The 10011-nt window shown below is 32.1% G+C and overlaps 1 protein-coding gene across 1 annotated transcript; it reads left to right on the plus strand.

Moving 5' to 3' along the window:
• Positions 1–1921: 1921 nt before the first annotated feature.
• Positions 1922–7867, plus strand: LOC119674186 (ATP-binding cassette sub-family A member 3-like). The gene is made up of 11 exons (XM_038085309.1): positions 1922–2317; positions 2387–2972; positions 3037–3180; positions 3242–4489; positions 4552–5399; positions 5533–5882; positions 6024–6383; positions 6441–6585; positions 6662–6862; positions 6918–7643; positions 7702–7867. Exons 1-11 carry the CDS (start codon positions 1953–1955, stop codon positions 7865–7867), a joined length of 5139 nt encoding a protein of 1712 aa, XP_037941237.1. The 5' UTR covers positions 1922–1952.
• Positions 7868–10011: the final 2144 nt, after the last annotated feature.

Here is a 10011-nt window from a genome sequence, read left to right on the forward strand (position 1 = left end):
GCCGCGTCGAGTCGCCTCCGCCAGTCATCCCGAATTAGTTGCTTTTTGACGCCAGTTGGTAATACCGAGCGTCTCCAAATCGTTGGTCACCTGGTCCTTCCACCGAAGATGTGGACGTCCTCTACCTGCGGGTGCGCAGGTTTTCCACCTGCGGTTACTGAATCAAATACCTTTCTAGTCGGAGCACTTTCTTCCATTCGCTAAGCCAGCGTAGCCGCTGAATTTTTATGAGCTCATATAGCTCATCGTTCCATCTAATTCGATACTCGTCGCCAACAAGAATGCTCCTAACTCCTTCTCATCACTGTTGGTAATTGTCTAAGCCTCTGCATCTACTGTAGGACAGGAATGATACGAGATTTGTTGAGCGTGATTTTTGTTTGTCGAGAGAGGGCGTTATTTCTTAATTGCTTACTTAGACCGAAGTAACATTTGTTAGCAAGCGTAATTCTTCGTTTAACCTCTAGGCTGAAGTCATTTTTGGTCTTGGCCGAAATGGTCAGGCGAGATGGTAAAAAATGGTGCGTGAATCAAATTTAACGGGCATGGATATTTAGCTTGTGTGTTTGTCCACTGAGACTTCACTTAGTACAAAACATGCATAAACAATTTCCAAATAATTATATACCAATATGTATAATGTATCCATGCAGTTACTTTTACACGCTTACTTTTACAGGAAGTTAAAGTGAGTCAGCTGAAGCCGAATACAATTTAAAATCAGGCCGTTCCTATGCTTAGCAATATTTTTAATATTAACATGTAATTGGAATTTAAATTTTTTTGCGAAATAGAAATTTTGCAACAGTATCTTTCTCACTACTCAATACGAATTATTGATCAATACACGTGCACCAAAAATGCTATAAACCCTTGAGTTGCACAAAAATGTTAAGTGGTTCATTGAAGTTTTATTACATGGAACAACGAACGTTGCTAGTACTACATATTAATTTGCTAGGTGATTGCAATTGCAATAAGATAAAGTATTTCGTCCAGATATTTGTACCAGAGCGAAAGAGACATTGACAAATTCTGTACAAGACAATAAGTTCACTGCGTGTCATCTAATCGTAGGCATACTCTTAGCAGCCTGTGCTTATTCTCTGCTTGTGATTGTTGGTTGAACTTCGGTGAATACACCCGGTATACTGCTAACTGCAGTAATCCTAGCATCAACTACACAATCTCCACCAGACATAAAGTACAAATTTTTTTTTAACGTGATAACAGTATTGTTAAGGCACAATACCGCAGAGCTCCTAACACACATATCAGTAAAATGTGCCAATAATGCTCGCTACCAGTACCAACTGACGTTATCCGTTCAGATATATGTAGTTTCCTCTTTTGAAAGAAGCGTGGCTTATCTCACACATTTGTTGTTCTTCGTGACAGAGTTTCCGGTTGGAAAAAGCAACATCTCATCGAATGTAAGTAATGTATAAACATTATATCCACATAACTGCGGATTTTAATAACAGCCACTATGATACTCCCATTAGACAGGACCATCACAATTGGTCAGGACAATGAAAGCTGTGAGTCCAACTAATTCTTCAGGTTTGGGAATAGTAAATAGTCGTGGCTTGCTTCTTAGCCAAGATTTTTGATATTTTGTCATATGAATTGGATTGTATACATATGTGTATGAATTTCTTTAAAATATTTTTCGATATAGATATATAGTTGTAACACTTCACTCTCAAGAGATATTTATCTTCTTGTTTTCATTATTGTGTGAACCTATGCCATCATGATCTGTTCAAATAAGATTCTTATTTGACATACTCGTACTTATTATAAAACATATTTATTTAATTGAAGTATGCCATGTACAATTGCAAAGAAATTAAATATTTTTGAGAATGTCATTCCTATTCCATATTCTTATTCCATTAAAATTGTTTGAGGCGAAGTACTTTGCAAAGTAAATTATAAATAATCACACAATGAAAGGAAGCTTTGATAGTATTGGTGGTGCCAGTAATAGTTTCATTCAAGAAAGGACTGCCAATAGAAATGAATTAACAAATTTCAACAAATTTTCCTTACAGTTTTGGAAAATTTTATGCACAGAATTTCAAGAAATGTGGTCCAGGGTCTTTGTTGTTTTCTTACCAACATTATTCATGCTAATTTTTATTATGTTACGTATATTTATTAGTATTGAGGAGCAGTACGAAGTTCGATATGATCCTATAAATTTTAGTGACGAATGGATATTTATGCTACAAGATTTTTCGGAGCGAAAAGATCATTTGACTATTGAGTTGTTGGCACATAAGATGATAACAGTTGAAGAAAGTTTCAATAAGTAAGTACAAAAGTGTGAGATATTACTCATTTAATACTACTGTTCTTAATTACTGCGACTTCTCTACAGTTTCCCCTATAATGTCTTTATTCCACAAATAATTCTATGCTTTGCACCAAACACTCAACCAGGCTACGTGCTGATAATGGAGAAAGCAGCCAAAAAATTAAATTCCATTGATGTTATAGGTTTTGAGACATGTAAACAGTTACGGGAGAGCATGCAGATTAATTTTTATTTAGCTGGAGTGTGTTTCAATGAAGAAAATTTAACAAAATCAAACAGTTATTTACAGATGTTTCCTAAACATCTTAATTATTCTCTTGTGTTTCCCAGTGAATTACGTCAATATCAGAAATCGTTTATAGGATCAAGTTGGAACACAAAATATTTGTATGACATTGGAGATCGATTGGAAGATCGAATAGGAATTGAGCATGTAACGTATGTGCGTGAAGGATTTATTTCTCTACAGCAAGCCGTAGTAGAATCTTATATGTCCTTAGTTTTTAAGAGTGAAAAACTCCGCAATATAACATTACGTCAATTTCCATACTGTACCCATTACTACGACGGATTACTAACTAAAATAACTGTAAGCTTACCACTTGCCGTTGTTATTGGATTCATATATCCGATAATGAATTTATCAAAGGTGATCTATATATATGATATTATATCTATATTTTTAATATATTTGATGAAATTCAATTTTCCAGAAAATAAGAGAAGACATGGAAAGTGGTTTTCAAACAGTTATAAAAATATTGGGAATTCCTTATTGGATACAAGTTTTAGCAATTCATTTTAATGGGTTTCTTAATATGATAATTGCCTCGTTCTTCTTGACTATAGCAATGAAGGTCCTTATAAAAAAATATTGTACAAAGAATATACGTAATTTTAAACTGATATATATTTCAGATTCATTGGAGTGAAGGTTACGGTATTTTTAGCAAAAGTTCATGGAGTGCACTGATGTTACTGATGTTAGTTTTTAATCTCGCTTCTTTGTCATTTTGTATTTTGATAATGTCTTTTTCGAGCCACACTAAATGTGCAAGTACCCTGTTGGCGATAATATGGGTTTTAACTTATTTACCATATATTCAACCAAAAGAAAAAATCGTGTATGATGGGTCATTCAATTTTTTATATATCTTTTCAAATACTGCCATAGCTGCCGCATTAGACAATCTTCTTTCTTTTGAAGAATTTGGTAGAGGCATTCAATGGGATAATTTATTTTCGGATACAGAAATCAAGTTGCACATTACAACCGGATCACTAATTTTAGTAATGTTTGGTCAAAGCATTGTTTATTTGGCAATTGCCCTATGTGTTGAAAAACTAAAGTTGCTTGGTGAACACAGAAACTTATTTTCCACTGCGCCTACAGAAAATATTATTTTTGCTGATCCAGATAACAATCGTTTCAGTTTGCAACAACGAGCAACAGAAGTAGTGGAAATTGATTACAAAAAAGTCATTATAGCATTAAACGATGTCACAAAGGAGCTTGACAACGTATCCGTACTAAAGAATATAACAATGAATATTTGTGAAGGCGATATAACGGTTATTATGGGTCATAACAGTTCTGGCAAAACAACACTTCTTTCAGTGATTGTAGGACTTATTCGTCCAACAAGTGGAACTGTCGTCATTAACGGTTTCGATATTCATACTAACCCAGAACTTGGCTTGAGAAGTGTTGGAATGAGTGTTGGTGATGCAACTTTAATTAAGAATCTTACGGTTAGAGAGCAGCTTACATTTTTTGGTGCACTTAAAGGAATAAATGATACGCAGACTCAAAGTGAAGTAGAAAAGTATATAAGAGCAATGAATTTAGAAGAAAAGGGTGATACTGTTACTCAGGACCTTTCAACTGGAATGAAACAATATCTTAAAGTTAGCTCTGCACTGATTGGAGGAAGTAAAATAGTTGTACTTGATGAGCCAAGTATGGGTTTAGACATGGAGTCACGGAAGCTTCTTTGGGAATTACTACTAAGTGAAAAGACTGGTAGAACCATATTTTTAATAACACAGTTGTGTGAAGAGGCGGATGCATTGGCTGATCGCTTTGGAATATTATCAGGAGGAAAATTACAATGCTATGGCTCTAGTTACTTTTTGAAAAATCTCTATTGCACTGGTTATCGTCTGGTAAATTTATTTAAGTATGATTTGTTCTTTAAGTATGTTATAATATTTTTTTCTTAATGTAGCTTTTAATCAAGGATGTTAATTGTAATATCAAAACAGTTACTGAAACAATTAGGAAATTTATACCCAATATACAAGCAGAATATGTGTTAGGAAATGAAATTTCATTTAGACTTGAAGATAAATATGTAGAAGTTTTTAGTAGGCTACTACAGGAAATATATAGGCAGCAAAACATATTAAGTATAAGAAGTTTTTCAATTTGTGAAAGCTCCCTATATGATGTGTTCATGCAACGAGGTTCTGAATATCCTAGCTATGGTGATCATAGAAGACATTCACAAATAATGAATGGCATATCTGTCAACGAAGAAGAACATCAGGAATTTCTCGAAATTTATGATTATGAACCTCTAACGGGCTTTCAGCTTTGGTTAAGTCAATTTTATGCACTTGTCATCAAACGATTTGCTTTCCAATATTATCACATCGCTCTTACAATACTACAATTGGTGGCACTAATTGTGTTTCCAATTATTTCTTTAGCTTTAACAAGTGTGGATGTCAAACGTGCTCAACTTACGCCAATGACATTTGATCTGAGTCAATATTATCATTCGACAGCCATGATAAGTGTTGGAAGTGATGTTTTTATAGGTGATGATAAACCAGAACGTGTATATGAACATCAATTATTTTATCAGCATTATCCGCATATAGGATTATATACAGGAGATGAAAATATTGAATCGTTTTTTATAAAGAAACAATTACAAAACACTGATTATGTGAATCACGATTATTTAATTGGAGCAACATTTGAGAAGGAATATATTACAGCCTGGTTTAATAATTACCCGCTTCATACCGCCCCATTGAGCTTAAACGTTATTCATAACACATTGGCTCAGTAAGTAGACAAATCAAATTATATTTCTAAGATAAAATTTATATTTAATTAAGTCCGGTTTAAGAACTACTATATATCCGTAGATTTTCAATGTCAATTTGTTACAATATTTAATAATGTTATATATTTGTAGATGCAACGATCTTAATGCAAAAGTTACTGTTACCCTGGATCCCTTACCGTTTAGTACCGAGTTTTCTGCAACTTTGGATAGTTTTTGGAACCAAAAGTCCATTGGTTTCTTTCTACCACGCAATATTGCTCTTTGCTTTTCGATTCTTTGGCCTTTTCAATGTCATTTTTTTGCAAAGGAACGTATGTCCGGATTTAAGACGTTGCAATCTATAGCAGGTTTAACGGAAGTGTCCTACTGGATATCGTCATTTCTGACTAATATGACTTTTATCGTTATTGAGTCTCTTATAATAGTATCTATAAATTTTGCTTCTATGACATCGTATGGCGGACAAACGACAGTGGCAAGTATGTGAATCAAATATAACAATTAAATATATTATTATTGTATGAAATAATAATTTAATATTGTATTTCTAAAAAAATAATAATCTTTATATATTTCATAAATCATATAATCGCAGTTTTAATATATCTTTAATCTTACAGTTTGGTTTCTAATCGTTTTGGTCATGTCAGGAATATGCATTATTTCTTTAACTTATCTGGTGTCAATTTTTTTCAAAGATTTCAACACAACCTATGAAATAATCGTTATCTTTCTCTTATTTAACATTGTATGCCACTGCGTATTTTGTGAAATTCTTTATCAACGATTTGGATTCTTAACCAATAGTCATATATATCAAAACTGCAAAATGATACTGCGTATACTGCCGCTTTTTTCAATGGTCAGAGGCCTAGAAAAAGTCTTTAGAAATGGAAATTTACAGGCTATGTGTAGCGATAAAACTATTAATTTTGTGTCAAAATATGTGGAGCATTGCGGATTTGTTCCAAACTGCTGTTGTAAGACAATTAAGTATTTATATTACTATATAAACTAAATAAATATTATTATTTCAGTTGAATTTGATATGTGGAAATGGGATGGGGGCATTCTAAAAGAAGTTTTTTGTCTAACACTTTTAACAGTTATATCCTGGATCTTAATATATTTACTATATTACCGCGATCTCATGCATTATCAAAAATTTAGGAACCTAAATTTGTAAGTTAACAGTTAAAATTACTGCATACTCAATATTACAAACGATTTTTATACGAAATTGTTATTATTTCCATAGGTCTCTGGCAAAAACAGATTTTGAAACTTATCACAGAAATGAAGATACTCATTCAACTGAGAGAAATGTTTTCACTGAGAGTATATATGTACAAAACATGTCCACAGATGAACAGCACTACACTCCGCTTGTTTGTGATCAATTAACATTTTTTAGAAATGAGGTTGCTATAATAAGTAGCCTAAGTTTCGCACTTCACAGGTAACCGATTCATTAAGTAGTTCAAATTTTTAATTCTTGTTACAAAACTAATTAGCTATGACTGCTTTGGTGTATTGGGAGCGAATGGTTCTGGTAAATCGACTATGTTCAAGTTGCTAAGTGGTGTACTGAGCCTAACTGAAGGACATATCAAATATGAAGGATTAGAACTCAAAGATCATAAAGCTGAAATATATAAAATGATTGGCTATATGGCAGACGTCAATTTAATTATGGATGAATATACTGGATGGCAAATTCTAAAAATAATGTTATTATTGCGTGGAGTTCCTCGCAACAAAATATCTAAAACGATAAATACTGTAGCTAAAATTATGTGCTTCCAGCATTGCCTACATTTTCCATTAGTTAAATATTCAGTAGGACTAAGAAAACGAATTGGTGTCGCAGTCGCTTTAATGGGTAGAACTAAAATATTGTTATTAGATAACCCAACTCAAGGACTTGATACTGCCAACCGTCGCATAGTCTATAATTTAATCTACAAGTTACAACAAACTGGAGTAGCTATTGTATTCAGTTCTGACATGGGAAGCGATTGCGAATTATTATGTAATAGAGTTGCCATACTTTACAGAGGACGTTTTCGAGCTCTTGGTTCACTTTCATCAATAATTGAAATTGAAAACGACGTTTATATACTTCGGGTTAAGGTAAAGAATCTACAAGAATTTAACCGCCAAAGACTTATGAGTAATCGTAACCAGTTTTTCCAAGTGCAATCATTTATGGAGTTAACGTATCAGGATGCAAAAATAAGGTAAGTTTTAGTAATATTTTTATTTATTTAATTTAACTAACGGTGCAACTTTATTTAGAGGTATTTGGGGAAATGTTATAATATATGCCATTCCAATTTCCGAAAATGTAACATTGTCAAAAATATTTACTACAATGCGCAGATATAGCTCCCAATTATCTATCGAAGACTTCCAGATATCAAGTAATTCAATTGCAATGTTTATCACAAATTTTGAAAGATGATGTATATATTATAAAAATAATGTTCAAAAATATTTACTTTTACATTTTACTCTGAATTTTTTTTTTTAATTTAAATATGTAATCTTAACAAATACAATAAATAATTAATAATTAATAATTAATCAATAATAAAGAAGTTGTTAATATATGAAGGAATTGTTAATAGGCATTTTATTTTTAACTTCTACAGAAGTTAAATATAAAACTGTGAGTGCCGTTGATAAATACAAAAAATAATTCCAGGTAAGCTAGTATAATACTCTATATCATATGCATATACACCCAAGATATTTTCTTATCTTATTTTAAAAAATTATTTATATATAAGTAAAAAAGTGAGAGGATATGCACAAGATATGTCCAAAAACTTAAATGAATAGCCTATATATTATTTACTGTTGTTATAACCGACTTATTAAATAGTTCCTATATTATTCTAAAAACTAGTGAAAATAAAAAACATATTTTTACCAAAATATCATCAATAATATTATTAACAATTATTAATAAACTAATTCATTGATGAGAAGAAGTAAAACTTTTCCTATACATTAAACTGTTTAATATTTAGGGTTCACAAAGGCACAAATCTTGACATTTATTAGTGGACTACAATGCTTTGACCAACGTGATGAGGCACAGAAAGGCTGGACACCGTGACCAAATTATTATTTGAATATCGGGACAATAAATAAAATCAAACGAATTATTATTATAACAACTATTTATTTTGAATCTTTAATTATTCTTACATTATAATACCTTTCAATTTAATTCATGTCATGGTAGAGTTACCAACTGATTGTTTTTTTGTTTAAATAATAGAGTTTACTATACTTAACAATACAGAACTTAAGAAAGCTTCGATCAATTCTAAAGTTAAAATTCAATGAAAACATATACGAGAAATGTGATTCAACAAGAACGTGATTCTTAATCTATTATTGATATTATTAGGCCCATGTTATGTAGAGTATCACGGGTACAGCAAAATTGACTTCATCATCCGGGTATGATGAAAATGCATGTTATGCAGACTGTCACATCAGTATTGCCAATTTCATATTTTTACAATGTTTTGATACTTTTTGGTAGTGCCTAAATTTAAAAGGAAATGTAGATTTGCTCACTTTCAATTTGTCACCAAAAATAACCAGCAAGAAAAAACTTATAGAGGCTGTGAAAATGTTAATTTAATATTATATTTTCTTATGATAATTATTAACTTACAAAATTATAAGCCTTTCCTTCAAATCGGAAAGTGTAAGAATTAGATTATTAGCGGCTTTTGAAATAGGCTGTGTTGCTTCCTGGCATTTATTCTCCAAAACGTATTGATATTGTAGTACATTACTCCTAAAAGTTGCCAATTCTGACATTTGTTACTGAGCAGTACTGTTTTGTGACGGGGTACAGGTAGCCCAGGCTCACATGACGAAATTTTAGAATTTGCATCGAAAACAAGCATTTTGCTCATAACGTACCCGTGACACTCTACATAACATGGTCCTTAGAGGCCAGAACTCACAGGCCTTCTACATAGTTGTAGAGATATAGTGTTTAGCTTTTATCCTTAACGCTATAAACATAAGTATCTTAATAAATTGTACGACAGTTTGGGACTTGTCGTTCCTTTGGATCTTATGATGTCCATTTCACTATAAGTAATAAAGCAAGTCGAGGTGATTTGTTAAGTAAACAGAAAGAGTCCTTAGGTCTCTTCTATCTAGAGAATATATATTTTATTTGATATTTCCTTAGCTGAGATAAGAAATCGTTTTGAATGGCATTTAAGCCAGTGAAATTGTCTTTTCCTTCTATTTCCTGATTATATCATTAAAAAGGCTTTTTGGTGAGTTCAGAGAATAGCTTAGGACCAATTAAAAGCATATTTGTCGGTCTCTTGGCTATGTAAATAGCTACGACATTACTTTCAAGTCTTGAGACCCATTCTGGCACTTAATAATTGAAGTTGAGTTACTAGTTAAAGTCTTAAGGGCTCTTTTTTAGTTTTTGCTTGTCGTATTGTTGGTAAACTGTCAATAACACTATCAATTCCATCAAGAGTAATCAATTCATTGACACTAATAGGCTTAAATTTTTTTCTCAAACGTCGAAAATAGCCCTTAAGGTGTCGGCAATTT

This window comes from Teleopsis dalmanni, chromosome 2 (assembly GCF_002237135.1).
Source record: "Teleopsis dalmanni isolate 2A chromosome 2, ASM223713v2, whole genome shotgun sequence".
NCBI lineage: Eukaryota > Metazoa > Arthropoda > Insecta > Diptera > Diopsidae > Teleopsis > Teleopsis dalmanni.

Bases quoted from the DNA above. Each gene is read 5' to 3' on its own strand.
- LOC119674186 (XM_038085309.1), top strand. From the start codon at position 1,953: ATGAAAGGAAGCTTTGATAGTATTGGTGGTGCCAGTAATAGTTTCATT. The intron at 3,181-3,241 runs GTCCTTATAAAA...TATATATTTCAG, and splicing joins TCTTGACTATAGCAATGAAG to ATTCATTGGAGTGAAGGTTA. The intron at 4,490-4,551 runs GTAAATTTATTT...TTCTTAATGTAG, and splicing joins ATTGCACTGGTTATCGTCTG to CTTTTAATCAAGGATGTTAA.